This window comes from Chelonia mydas, chromosome 8 (assembly GCF_015237465.2).
Source record: "Chelonia mydas isolate rCheMyd1 chromosome 8, rCheMyd1.pri.v2, whole genome shotgun sequence".
In the NCBI taxonomy this organism is placed as follows: Eukaryota; Metazoa; Chordata; order Testudines; family Cheloniidae; genus Chelonia; species Chelonia mydas.
The window spans coordinates 94,779,745-94,794,577 of NC_057854.1; the positions used below are offsets into that span (position 1 = coordinate 94,779,745).

Consider the following 14,833-nt stretch of genomic DNA (forward strand, 5'->3'; position numbering starts at 1 on the left):
CGCTTCTTTTACTTTGTTGTTTAGCCATGGTAGCACTTTTTTGGTCCTCTATGTTTTTTTAATTTGGGGTATACATTTAATTTGAGCCTCTATTATGGTGTTTTTTTTAAAGTTTACATGCAGTTTGCAGGCATTTCACTTTTATGACTGTGCCTTTCAACTTCCATTTAACTAGCTTCCTCATTTCTATGTAGTTCCCCTTTCTGAAGTTAAATGATACTGTGGTGGGCTTCTTTGGCATTTTCCCCTATCATAAATATAAAGGGAAGGGTAAACCCCTTTAAAATCCCTCCTGGCCAGAGGGAAACTCCTCTCACCTGTAAAGGGTTAAGAAGCTAAAGGTAACCTCGCTGGCACCTGACCAAAATGACCAATGAGGAGACAAGATACTTTCAAAAGCTGGGAGGAGGGAGAGAAACAAAGGGTCTGTGTGTCTGTCTATATTCTGTCTTTGCCGGGGATAGACCAGGAATGGAGTCTTAGAACTTTTAAGTAAGTAATCTAGCTAGGTACGTGTTAGATTATGATTTCTTTAAATGGCTGAGAAAAGAATTGTGCTGAATAGAATAACTATTTCTGTCTATCTTTTTTGTAACTTAAGGTTTTGCCTAGAGGGGTTCTCTACGTTTTGAATCTAATTACCCTGTAAGGTATCTACCATCCTGATTTTACAGGGGGGATTTCTTTATTTCTATTTACTTCTATTTCTATTAAAAGTCTTCTTGTAAGAAAACTGAATGCTTTTTTCATTGTTCTCAGATCCAAGGGTTTGGGTCTGTGGTCACCTATGCAAATTGGTGAGGCTTTTTATCCAACATTTCCCTGGAAAGGGGGGGTGCAAGTGTTGGGAGGATTGTTCATTGTTCTTAAGATCCAAGGGTCTGGGTCTGTAGTCACCTAGGCAAATTGGTGAGGCTTTTTACCAAACCTTGTCCAGAAAGTGGGGTGCAAGGTTTTGGAAAGTATTTTGGGGGGAAAGACGTGTCCAAACAGCTCTTCCCCAGTAACCAGTATTTGTTTGGTGGTGGTAGCGGCCAATCCAAGGACAAAGGGTGGAATATTTTGTACCTTGGGGAAGTTTTGACCTAAGCTGGTAAAGATAAGCTTAGGAGGTTTTTCATTCAGGTCCCCACATCTGTACCCTAGAGTTCAGAGTGGGGGAGGAACCTTGACATCCCCCCATACACGAATGTTAAATTTAATTCCACTATAGTCTATCTAATTAGCCTTCTCACAGACACTCACTTGGCCAGCATCTCTGGCTTGATCAGAATATTAAAGTAAGTCTTTTTTAGCTGCTCTGTTATCATCTCAAAAACCGCTGGAGTAAAACTGAAGTCAGACAAGTGGTCAATGATGAGCTGAAAGAGCAGCTGGAAAGAAAATAAAATATGGTTTTCTGAACCATTTTTACCAAATAGAAGAATATTTTTTTGCCAGAGAAGATTATTTTAAATTATATCTTATATGAAAAAGGAGGCTCATCTAATAATCCATAGATCTACGTGAACTGCACCGTACAGATCTATTAAACATTCTAATAAGGTCTTGAATAAATACATTAATTGGTTAAGAATAAGCTAACAACTGCCAGGACATCTCATGCTCAGAGCATTCAGATCAATGAAGAATTTTGTTAAATCTGTATGGATCTCATTAAGCTTAAAAGAAAACGAACTATTTTTATATAGCTAATTTTTCATAATGTAAAATGCATTCACAGTTTGTTTTATTGCAGTGTTATAAATTAAATGCATAAAACTCAGGAAATGAAAGTTAAGATTCTCCTAGTGTCAAACTCACCCACACTGCACAAATATTTTGACTGCCGTGTTTGTAATTTAGGTGAATTAATGCAGTTTTGCCAACTTCAAGAGATTAAAAATCATGAGACAGACACACAAAAATCATGAGATTGGCTCAGAAAATCATGAGTTTTTAAAAGAAGATTACATGGTTTTTTAGGTCTGTCCTTTGAGTTTTGAACTCCCCCTGCCGTGTGCGCACATGCGCGTGTTTGCATGAATGCATTTTCCCTTTAAGACCTTCTCCACTCAGTTTATTCAGAACACCTTGTTCAGTTCTGGGAGAGCACTTCTTCCAGTTCTCTGGGATCCAGAAAACTTAGTTTGACTCTAGATTTCGTCAGTCAGGCTCCTTTATTTGGCGTTCAGAAAAGCTACATTGAGTTGATCAGACCCAAGTGTACATGGTGGGTATAGGGCGTACCACACATCCAATGTTACACAGAAAACCTCTTCCTTTATATACATTTACACATTACATGCACCACACATTTTGGGATTGACTTGGTTACTTTTCAGGAATGAATCCATGTGCAGCATGCTCTGTAATGCATTCTCCACACTCCAACTACTCTTCACCTTCTCTCTACATTCCTAACTTATCTCTTCCACTGTTAGTAAGTGGTTTCCAGGGTGTTCTCCTCTTACCTTAGCTGGCTCAGATATTCTGTTTTCTTAGCTTACTAACCTAGTTACTGATCTTATTTAGCACAAACATTCTGTTTTCAGCCTAATGATCCTACCTTCCTAACTCTATTCTTCCAGACATGAGGCCTCCCTTCACATACTAATTACTCATGACAGGCCAGACCTCAGCTACAGTGAGTGTGTGTATGTAAGCGAGAGAATTAGTGTTGCCCACTCTTACAAATGTATAGGGTAAGGTGATTTTGGCCCCTGCTGCAGAAGCTCTCACCCCATGTCCACCCATCCCCTGCCCAGCAATTAATCCTTTTCCCACATCCCCCCATTAGTTCTGTCCCCACCAAGTTCAGCACCCACATCAGTCCCCAGCCTCCTCAGTTCAGCCCCCACAACCCATTGCCCCACCACCACCTCTGCTCCTTCTAGGGGTTTCACCCTCCTCTCCCAGGCCTGGGGGGAAGGGAGCTGCGGCAGGGTTCCCTCTTCCCCTTTGCAGACTAAGGGGGGCAAGCTCCAGGGTTCTTTACCCCCTTCTTCCCTTCCCAGGCAGGGTGCAGTGGAGGGAGAATGGGAAGGAGGAGCCAAGGTACCATCCTGTCAATTTTTCTCACAGAAGGGGACGGGGAGCAAGGGAAGGAGCCAGAGCTGCTCTGAGCTGCTGGGCTCTTTGCTCCCTTCTTCTCCTCCCCTCCGGTGAGAATGGCAGGCAGAGCGGACCAGGAAGGAGGGAGCAGAGCTGCACTGAGCTGCTGGACTCTTTGCTCTCTCCTCCATCCCTGTGAGAAAGGCAAGGGGAGGGGAGAGATTCTGTTAGCTTTTGGCAGGCTCAACTTCATGAAGGGGCTGGAGGATATCACGAGACAAACTCTAGCACCTTCTGAAATCCCATTATGCACCAAAAAAAAAAAAGTCATGGGAGCTGGAACTACTGTTAACATTACCAAGAAAATAATTTGCTCAATATGTAAGGATCCTGTCATCAGCGGCTGAGTTTGCAACTGATCTTCTACACCACCGATGGGTGGAGTTCATCCCATATCAAAGATTCTTCATGTAGATAGGTAACCCTGTCATATTGAACAAATAATCAACAGTCACAGGCACCAGCAGGTACCACAGAAGAGCAGTTGAGAACACACCTGTTGATAACAGGAGCTATACTTATCCAGGCAATGGCAGCAGCAGTTAGCAACTGATACGCCCATCAAGCCTGTTGCCCGTACAGCCTACTAGGCATTGCCTGTTGCCCACCAGCCAATGCATCACCATGCCTCTCCCTTGCTACGCTCCATGACCCAGATCTGCTCCCTCTCTTGATGGTAGCTCACCCTTCTTGCTCTCTTCCATGCTGTGTTCTTTGCTTCCCACTCCAATTTCACATGACATGGGGTATCTATGCCTCCGCACAGATCCCCCTCACCATTTGCCTTGGTCTCTAGGACACTCCTACAATCGGGGGGAACTTGTATCTTATCCATCTTTGTCTGGAGGGGCTATTCAGAAATCACAGCTGTTTGAGGAGTGCACCAGCTGTGCTCCTACTCCAGTCCCCCTAGTGGAGTCACCCCTTCTAATTTTCTCCCCCAAATCTCCATGGCCTTCAGACCTTATCACTGAACACATACCTTTTAAAAAAAAAAACCTCACCCCAAAAGATATTAATATGATTACATTTACACACACATCACAGAAAGACATGGTCAGTATTTACAAAAAACTATGAAAACTTAAATTATAATTAAGGTTCTTTATAACTCCACATACCCAGTGCTTTAAAGAGAAGAAAATTAGAAGTTAAAGTTCTTCACATCTGCATACTTAGCTATTTGGAAAAAAAAAGTATATATCTTTTCAATAAGTGTTCTAAGGCATTATGTAATGGGATATAATCACATTTATCTACTAGATAAACAAACATTCAAATCTTATTAAGGAAAGCTGATTGTGTGCATGCACACAAATGCATACAACAAAGAAGGTAGAGGTTTAAGGTCTACATCATATTTTCTGTTATTTGGTATCATAATATAAATATTAAACCAAAGTGAGGCACCTTTCAAAACAGCAACTTTCCTTACAAAATGTTTAAAATACTCCTGCCTCTTTGTTGTGTCCACATGCTCAGCTGCCCTTCTCCTGTCTCAAGGTCCATATATCTCAGAGAGCAAAGATGGCAACTTCCTGATTCATTGTTAGTTTGCTATTACATGACAAAGATATCCTAATCACTCCACGCAATTAAAGAATAATCTTTTTAAAAACTTTGATTAAGATAAAATCTGACATACTTTATTTTGTTACTTTTAGAATCTTTTAATTGGATTTTCATGCCCCAATGCACCAAAGAGACTGGTTCTTTCTCCCTTCCTACCCGCTCATTATCAATCTTTGTCACAATGTCTCCCTGCTAACCTGCAAATCTGCACTCACTAATCCTGCTGGTTTCTGAGCGACTCTTCAGGAAGTCCATGAGTTAACTGGACTAATAGTATGCAAAACTATTATTAATAAATAGTTGAAAAACCATTAATAGATTAATTGAAATTAAGACACCAATATTTCAGGCCTTTGAGTTGTTTAGAAAGTGACATTCAGCAAAAGGTTAGTTGGTCTGTAAGGTAAGGAGGACATAGCAATAGTACTTACAGGTAGTTTATGATTGAATCCTTTCACTCGAATGACTAAACCATGCTCTCCAGATACCAGTTTATATTCCAACTGAGCAACACTGGCTTCATATGCCGGTTCAGCAAGGTTGTGAGAAAGGATATTTACAAAAGTCTCAAAAAGTACCATACTGTATGAATGAGGAAAGCGAGGGTGGGAATCAACAAGGGATAGTGAAAAGAAACAGCCTTAAAGTCAATAGGTTCGAGAGTACACAGATAAAAAAAGTGTCCAATAGAAATAAACTATTTCACTGGGCAGCTAAAAGCATTTAAAACTTAGAATTTAAAATAGTACAAAAACATTTTTCTATAGAGATTTTTCTCTGGGCAAAGCAAAAACCTGAAAGACAGGGTTCTGTATTTCTCTTTATTCAGTAAGCACACAAAGCTACTTAGTAGTTTTTTAAGATTAAAATTTAAAATCTTTTTGGATCAAAAGAAAAACTTATTCAAATTACCAAGTATTTCAAAACAGTATAACAATCAAGCCAACTACTGCAGGATATGCGGGTAAAAACCTACCTGGTATAAATAATGGACTTTTTTAGGCAACATGACAGCTTTCAGTAAAATTTGTTTGTGGAATATTGGGGTGTTAATATAGAAAATTATGTGTTAATGCTATTTGTGTAAAGGCATTTGGGAGACTCACAATTTTATTTAGCATTGGAAGTGCTATAATGGAGAATTAATATGTACAGAATCATAAAATCCAGAGGAGAACAAAAAAAATTTAGGTTTAGAAAACATGACCTACAAGCAAAGGTTGAAAGAATTGGGCATGTTTCATTCAGAGAAGAAAAGGTTGAAGAGGACATGATAACAGATTTCAAATATGTAAAAGGTTGTTATAAAGATGACGGTGACCAATCGTTTTCCATATCCACCGAGGGTAGGACAAGTAGTAATTGGCTTAGTTTTCAGCAAGGAAGATTTAGGCTGGATATTAGGAAAAGCACTGTAACCATAAGAATAGTTAAGTCCTGGAATAAATTACCCAGAGAGGTTGTGGAATCCCCACCATTGGAGGTTTTATGAACAGATTAGACAAACACCTGTCAGGTATGATCTAGGCATACTTAATCCTGCCTCAGCACCGGGGATGGACAAGATGACTTCTTGAGGTCCCTTCCAGCCCTACATTTCTGTGATTTCTATGATCTTGAGGTTTGTTTCATTCAAAGGAAGGTCTATGGGTTGTTGTTTGTTTCACCTGAAGACAAATTTTAACTGCTAATGCTATACTACAATTATAGTTGTATCTTGTTCTGTAAGACAGATAAGAGAAAGATAAATCTTTACCTCTTTGCAGACTGCTGTATCAGTGGGGAGATCAGATGGAAACATATGTAAGCTGAAATTTGAACAAGGTTGACATGAGCAACTGTAGAAACAATAAAAAGAACTAGGAGTACTTGTGGCACTTAGAGACTGACAAATTTATTTGAGCTTTCGTGGGCTAAAGCCCACTTCATCAGATCCATGCAATGGAAAATACATGCATCTGATGAAGTGGGCTTTAGCCCATGAAAGCTTATGCTCAAATAAATTTGTTAGTCTCTAAGATGACACAAGTACTCCTCGTTCTTTTTGCTAATACAGACTAACACAACTACCTCTCAAACCTGTAGAAACAATGGCAGCTTCAAACATATTTTTTTCTCCAAACCATTTCTTATCTCCAGTTAATTTTCTATAAACTACATATAAATGGTTATTCAGAGATGGTATTTTTATCTGTATTAAGTTATCACCATAGAAATTTTAGCCCTCCAACACTTACTCAATATTATCTTTTTAACTGAAGATTTAACGATAAGCATAAAGTTGTACTTCAGCTTGCAAAACATTGCTTTATATTACAGGATACTTAAGGAGCACACATTTTTGGTGACAACAAATAATACTTATACAGGATAAAATTCCTCAGGGCAAATACCATATCTTTGTATGTTTGCATTATGTTTGCTTACATAAATTAAGTTTACACTTTTCTTTCTAAAACAACCTAAAGATGCTGTACAACAACAACAACAAAAAATCTATAATTATATACATATCCTATTTTAAAAAAGCTTCTCACTGAAAATTAAAATGAGTCATGTTTCTGAACAGAACAGCAAAAATGGAAACCGTTTTCATGATTAATGATCCCAGATCACATTTCCTCAGTTTACAGGGGGAAAAGAGAAGTTGGTTTGTTTTTTTAAAAACTACTGGGCCTCCAAACTCAAGTTTGGTTCTTTTCCTCTCAGGCACTGTCACCTGTAAGATGCTTTTGGTGCCAAATTCGGCCCTCACTTACTCCATTAGAAGAATCAACACCTGTTAGCAATTATTAAACAGTGGTATCAGAGATACTACAGTCTCTCCCTGTACTAATAAGAAAAAACAGTAGCATCAGCTATAATGTCACTGTATTAGAGGTACATTATTTTTAACGATCTACACTTCTATAGCACTTACCATTCAGCATTCTCAAATCTCTTTACAAACATTAATGGGCTAAACCTCACAACAATCCTGTAAGGAAGAGAAGTGTCATCTACATTTTATATCTGGTGAAATAAGACCCAAAGGGTCTTATAGCTCGACAGATGGAGCAGGACTGTAGAACGGGACACCTTCCAGGACCTTCTCGCTATCGGTCCACAACTGCAGTGATGGTGATGATCTTTTCCAGGTGGTTCCTGGATTGGGAATAGGTCGACGCCAGCCATTGCTGCAGGGGCCGCATGCGGAGCCTGGCATGGCAGACCACATATGTGCAAGCTGCCATGTGGCCTAGCAGGCGGAGGCACACCCTGGCCATTGTCAGGGGAAACGCAGACACTTCTGCAATGAGGTTCGTCAGGGCCTGAAACCTAAAGGTAGGAATGCTCTCGCCCGGGTCGAGTTGAGCATGGCCCCGATGAATTCTATCCTTTGAACTGGAACTAACGTGGTCTTTTTGTGGTTGACCAATAGTCCCAAGTAGCGGCACATGGCTTGTAGTACAGCAACATCGTGTTGGACCTGAGCCTTGGACCTGCCTTTGACCTGCCAGCCGTTGAGGTATGCGTAAATCTGGATACCCCGACGCCTGAGGTAGGCCATGACTACCGCCATGCACTTGGTACACACCCTTCGTGCTATAGCCAGGCCAAACGGAACAACCGCAAACTGGTAGTGGGCTAAACCCACTGTAAAACGGAGAAAGCATCCGAGTCCTGGGAAGATCACTAAGTGAAAGTATGCGTCTTTCAGGTCGAGGGCGGCATACCAATCTCCCAGATCCAGGGAGGGGATAATGGAGGCCAGGGAGACCATGCAAAACTTTAGCTTCTTTAGGTATCTGTTGAGGTCTCACAGGTCCAGGATGGGACGCAGATCATCCTTGGCCTTTAGGATCAGAAAATACCGGGAATAGAAACCCTTGTTCTGGTAAGGAGGCGGGACCTCCTCCACCACCCCAGCTCTAAGAGCCCCTGAACCTCTTGCTCGAGAAGACTCTCGTGAGAAGGGTCCCTGAAGAGGGACGGGGTGGGGGGTGGAAATAAACTGGAGAGGGTAGCCGTACACCACTGTACTGGGGACGGCATTATCGCCAACCACACTGGGAGGAAAAAGGAAAGGTGGTTGCAAAAAACTGGGAAAAATCGGATCCAGAAACTGGACTGATAGCTCGCCCTCGGTCGTACCCTCAAAATGACTTTTTAGCTCCTTGCTTGTAGTGGGTTGAGCCTGACCAGGCAGAGGGTGGTGGCAGGTGGCTCGTGTGCAGTCTATAGCCCTTGGGCTTTTTGTGCGGCGGGTTCTGCCAGGGCTGGCTCCCTTGCCCCTGGGGTAGTTGTGGTTTGAACTGCTTACGCGCCGGGCCCGGAACATGGAGCCCCAGGGTTTTTAGGGTGGTTCGGGAGTCCTTCAGCCAATGTCATTTGTTGTCCGCCTGCTCTGCAAACAAGGCCTGGCCATCGAAGGAGAGGTCCAAAATCGACTGTTGAGCCTCAGAGGACAACCCAGAGAAGAGTAACCAGGACGCTAGGCATATGGAGATGGTGAACACCATGGTGCAGGCAGTGGAGTCTGCGCATCAGACACCACTTGAAGGGCCGCCCCGGCAGCGGCTCTGCCCTCATCGAGGATTGCCCGGAATTCTTTACGGGAACCTTGGGGGGGGAGGGGGGGCATTCTCAAACTTGGCCGTGATTTGACAAATATTAAAATTGTAGCAGCCAAGGAGGGCCTGGTGGTTGGTCACCCTCAACTATAAACTAGATGAGGAATAAACTTTCTGTCCGAACAAGTCCAGTCTCCTGGAGTCTTTATTTTTGGGGGCAGCCCCAGATTGCCCCTGACGTTCCCTAATTGTGATTAACTGCCTCAACCACCAGGGAATTTGGGGCAGGATGGGAGTAAAGGTATTCGTGCCCCTTAGTTGGGACAAAGTACTTACGCTCTGCCCATTTGGAAATGGGGGGGCAGAGAGGAGGGGGGGTTGCCACAAGGCATTGGATATCTTCAATACCCCTTCGTGGAGGGGAAGGGCCACCCTAGCAGGGGCTGTGGAGGAGAGGACGTCGAACAGGGAGTCCGCTTGCTTCTCCAACTCCTCCACCTGCAGGCCAAGGTTGGATGAGACCCTCTTCAACAGCTCCTGGTGTGCCTTAGCGTCATCCTGAGAAACCGGCTGAGGGGGCTCCGTGATGGCCTCATCTGGTGACGAAGAGGAGGAGGCCGGTACCGCTGGTTCCATGGCATCCATAGGTGGTCCAGCAGGCTGTTCCCCTTGGTCCACATGGACTTGCATGGTCTTATCCCCTGGGGCCTCAAGCACCAGAGGGAGTTGGGTCGTTGAAACCACCGGCCTGTCCGAGGCACCCGACACCGAGCGGGCAGGCTGGGAGGGCTGGGTGAACCCCCATGGGTTCCTAGGGTACCACAGGGGGGTTTCAGTACCGACAATGCAGGAGGCACCGAGAAGTCTGGGAGGCTGCCCCATGTGGAGCCTTGCACCGTACCAGAGCCATATCCAGAGCGATTGCTCCTTGGTGACCAGGATTCACTGGAGTGGTGAATCCATGCCTGGTGATAATCGTAGTTGCACCTAGAGGAGGACTGGTCCAAATGGAACATGCGCCTCCATGGGGACCTCGGTGACTGGCGGATCCGCGACAGAAGACCGGCGATCCACGCATTGCACTTCGAGGCTGGTGCCGGGACAAGGAGCGGGACCTGGAGGTATCATGGGCTGGGCGCCAGGGGGATATCCTCGAATACGGTGACACCCATCTTTATGCATTTTCCCTGTACCCTGAGTTCCCAGATGTGCTCCATGGTCTTAAAGTGAAGCATCTGATGTTCTTGTAGTAGGGGGAATCTGCAAGAATGGAACATCTGTCCAGGGTTTGATCAGTTCCTCTCACCAGCTCAGTGATTGTAGAACACACCGGGGAAATGACAGTAACCTGCCTAGTCTGTGTTGGTTTGGTTTGTAAACTGTTCAAAGCCCTCCAAGTAGATCTCAGAGGTGTAATCTGGCATGCTGGACTACAAAGACTCAAGATGACATGTGTCCCAGCAGTTGACAACAATCTCTTACAGTTAACTTGAGGACTTCCCTGAATCTTTGATATTGCCTTATACTCACCCATTTGTCTACACCCATCTGTTGTCTCTTCTCTTATACTTAGATTGTAAGGTTTTTGGGCAGGTACTATCTTTTTTTTCTGTCTTTGTACAGCACCTAGCACAATGGGATCCTGACATTGTAATGGCTCGTAGGCACTATGGTAACACAAACAGTATATAAGAAAAAGTCCCAGGAAGGGTGAGGTTCCCTTGTAGGAGGGAATATATCATCAAGTCTCTTTAAGAATCTAGCAACCATAGTGTGTGAGAAGAAAAGGCCTTCCCTTAACACACTGGTGGTTTGCTGATATAGATGACAAGTAGACTCTCAAAGAAGAAGCAGAATCCATGAGACTTTAGATGGAGCACATAGTCTAGAATGAGAGATATCTTAGCTTGTGATGGGACCAATTGTTGACTCACTAAATAAGAGGAAAATCCTTTCCATCTATGGGCAAAGCATTTAAAAGTAGAGCTTTTCCTAGAGTGAAGCAGTGTAGTTTTCACCCTCTCTGAACCTGACTTGTCTGTGATGATCAGCAAATTATCCTCTATGTTGCCAGAGGGTCTCTGTCTCTCGATTGGGATACAGTACTTGTCCATTTCTCTGAGATAGGAGATTTTGAGACAGTGACAGAAAGAAAGGTGATTCTCTGGACAGCTATAACAGATTTACACACCAGTGTTGTTTGGGTCATGCTGGGGCTACCAGACTGACTTTTGATCTGTCCTTGACTTTTCATTGCACTCTGAGAATGAGGTCTTTTGCTTTACTCCATCAGGAAGGTGTCCATTACTTTGTCTCTGCATGCTTTCATTCATTACAGCGGGCAATAAGGTATTGTCCTGAGATTCAAATAGGTCCACCTTTGGATATGCCCACTTCCTGAAAAGCTTGGAAGTCACTGATGCTTTCGAGGACCATTTATGCTGGTTCTGAGTCCTCCTGCTAAGAGATTCTGCTTACACATTGTTTTCTCTTATCAGATGCAGAGCTATTGGATGAGAAACTAGAGATGGTCACTTTGCTCCTGAGCATATCATCAGAGCTGCTGCTTGAAAGAAGAGGAGGTGAATTGTGTTGAGGAATGCTGGAGGTTTTTGTTCTTCTAGTGTTGAGGTCTCCTCCGGTAGGCTTGTGTTGGGTGTGATTAGAACCTCCTTTGAAAGTAGTAGGCCTAAAAAGTTGTTGATTAATCCTGCTTTGCAATTGGAAAGCCGACAGGAGGATTACTCCTGAGGGCATTCTGTGCCAAAAAATGAAAAATTCTGCAAGTTTTATTTGTCAATAAATAAATACAGAGGCTCCAGCATGGCAGTGGGGAGCACAGGTCACTGGCTGCACAAAGGTGGGAGATCACCCTGCAGCCTCCCCAACCCAGGGACACAGACTCTGTGGTGAGACTGCACTTGACCCTTACAAAGCACAAGGCCTGGCCTGTCCCAGAAGCACCCTTGCACCTTCCCTTTGCTTCCCTATCAGAAAGTCATTTTTCTGCAGGGAAACAAAGAAATCTGCGGGGGACATGAATTCTGCATACGCACAGTGGCGCAGAATTCCCCCAGAAGTAGAAGATGAATGCGTCTCAGAAGAACTGTAGGGCTGGGGAAGGCCAAAGGATCTAGCTGTGACCCTGCTGGATATGATCTTCTCAAGTACTTTTACTGCGCTTCTCGTTAAAGAGGCCCTGGGATTCTGTAGTCAGGCCTGAGGGGCAGAACCGGGAATATCTTTGGTATACAAGGGAGTAGCCGCAATCTGAGAAGGGGCCTAAGGCTAAGGCCTGGAGAAATAGAAGGGGTTTGTGGGACTTGTATGGGTGAAACTTCTTCAGATACCACACCAGCCTTCTTGGGGCCATGGCCTCCAGTGCTGGAAGCTGTGAGTGCTGCTCTGAGGATGCTGACACTGAGAATCATGTGTCAGAGTGCCAGTGCGTACTCAGTGCTGGAGTGCGTACATTTTTCCTTCTGTTCAGAAGGCGGGTCTTTAGAAACATCCTCCAGGGCCAAGAAGTCAGTGCCTGGACCTGATGGGATGGGTCGAGTGCCACAGTAGATGTCGCCGACCCTTTAGTAGGGTTTGGGGCAGGAGTAGGTGTCCATTTAGTTGGTGCCATAAAGGCAGTCAGAGGCACCATAGCTGGCTTAGGCACAGGAGTCTTAGTAGGTGCTGGCAGCTCCCCAGCCCAGATTTGAGTTGAAAAGACCTGGAATTCAAGCATTTTACTGAGGCTGGTGCTAACACAGGTGTGAATATCTGCTTCTTGGGCCCTGGAGGATGACAGCTTGAGCGCAGAACTAGATCCCTTCAGTCCTCTGCAGTGGTGAAGGAGGAAATGGGACAGTTAGAGGTACACATTTCCTTATAATAACTATGACATGTGAAGTAAGACAATGCATTTAGGAACCTGCATACTCCCCAACAGACACGGCTTGGAAAGAGCATTCCACATGCTCACCATAAGGAGTTAAACACTTACAAAAGTGGGTTTATAACCAAAATGCCAACTGGCACTTAACAACAGTGACGTTCTATGCTGCTTGGATTTTGGAGAAAAGAGGAGCTACAAGTCCTACTTCTAAACAAATTGCCAGTACTATTTAGGTGCCAGTACTATTGCATAGGAAAAGCTTTGTTTTGCACATTTTGTTTAATACACCAGCGAACGGGGGTTACCTTTGGGGATTTTGAATTTATTGTCCTTCTTGTACCACACACAGCCGTGTTGTGTACTCAGAATTTTGACTGGGTACTCCGTGTCAGGGCAATCAGATGCCTTCAGAGCGAAGTCAGTGGCTAATACAGAAACAGAATATGTGGGTTACTATATTTCAAATCCACAGCCACTGGCAAAAGTGTGCAACTTGCAAAACTGTCAACAAACTGCTCTCCTCTCGTCTATGTCACCATAGCGTATTTAATAGCACACTGCCTTCTGGAACTACAGGTCATGAATTTAGATCCCATACCAGATCTTTGGCTCATATCCAGTGCCAACCCTGAAGTGAATAACAGATAGGCTAGTGAATCTCATTCAAGAGATAAGTTCTTCATTCTCTTTACTTCTGATGACAGATGCAGTTGCTATAAGAGTCTGTGTTACTTTTCCCAAAAGAACTGGGATAACCAAACAACATGGCCTCTCTCAGTAGATGAGATTCTAACGTCTATAGCTGCATCAAGCTACTCATGAGTGCATCATGGCTGCTCTGTTGCGCTACATGGTCCATGCACTAAGAATATCTTAAAACAGACATTTTCAGATTAAATTTGGCCTAAAATTTAAACTTATTAAAAGCATGCTTTAATAAAAGCACAGACAAACAAATGATTCCATGTTTTCTCTCTATTCCAAAAGGAACAGTTTAAAACCACACATTCATTTAAAAGAAAAAGATGATTTCTCAGAACCTCCCATTCTGAAACTGAGCAGAAGAGTTTCATGGGGAAGAGAAACATGACAGAGTCCAACCAAATACTAGTCTCACTCACCTATATATTTGTTTTCTTCAGGAAAGTGCAAGTCCTGGTTTAACTGAAAGTCACTGGCCCATAAATCACTCCAATATTTGTCAATATCTGTGAAAGACATGAAATTAGGCTATTAACAGTAGATAGATTTAATAGGGCAGCAGCTACTGTATCAATACCTAGTTGGTGACCACTAGAACTAGATACCTTCCTTCTGATGTTTCTGTCTGCGTGTCTATTTGCAGAATGACTGGAGCTCTTTTCCTGATGCCATTTTGGCTCACCTTCACCCTTTCCTCTTAACACCCCTCTTAAAACTCACTTCAAGCAGAATTAGAAACAATAGTCATGTTTAAAAGTAACTCAGAACAGCGTGCATTAGCATTGCAAGTTACCACATCGTAATCTTGTCTTGACCTGCAATACATGTATTTTCATCATCATTCATTATTTATTTGGGATGGGGAGGAAAGCTCACTACGATCCCTCTTTCTCCTTTATCAGAAAGACTCTGCCCTTCAAGCCAGATGGGCTGTACTCAGCTAATGCTAAACAGAAGAGAGTTGCCAAAGCACAAAGCAACCAAGCCATTATTGACTCATAATGAAGTCAGGATCACAGCTGAGACT

The 14,833-nt window shown here is 43.5% G+C and overlaps 1 protein-coding gene across 1 annotated transcript in view; it reads right to left on the reverse strand.

The window, feature by feature from the left end:
* The window catches only part of LOC102932297 (nardilysin), an 86,376-nt gene that overhangs the window by 19,135 nt on the left and 52,408 nt on the right, over nucleotides 1–14,833 (reverse strand). Inside the window, exons 16-20 of the mRNA XM_043553148.1 lie at nucleotides 14,226–14,312; nucleotides 13,410–13,529; nucleotides 6,422–6,473; nucleotides 5,097–5,247; nucleotides 1,246–1,373 (exon numbers count right to left, since the gene is read on the reverse strand). Coding sequence (XP_043409083.1) covers nucleotides 1,246–1,373; nucleotides 5,097–5,247; nucleotides 6,422–6,473; nucleotides 13,410–13,529; nucleotides 14,226–14,312 — 538 coding nt within the window. The remainder of the gene's footprint in view (nucleotides 1–1,245; nucleotides 1,374–5,096; nucleotides 5,248–6,421; nucleotides 6,474–13,409; nucleotides 13,530–14,225; nucleotides 14,313–14,833) is intronic.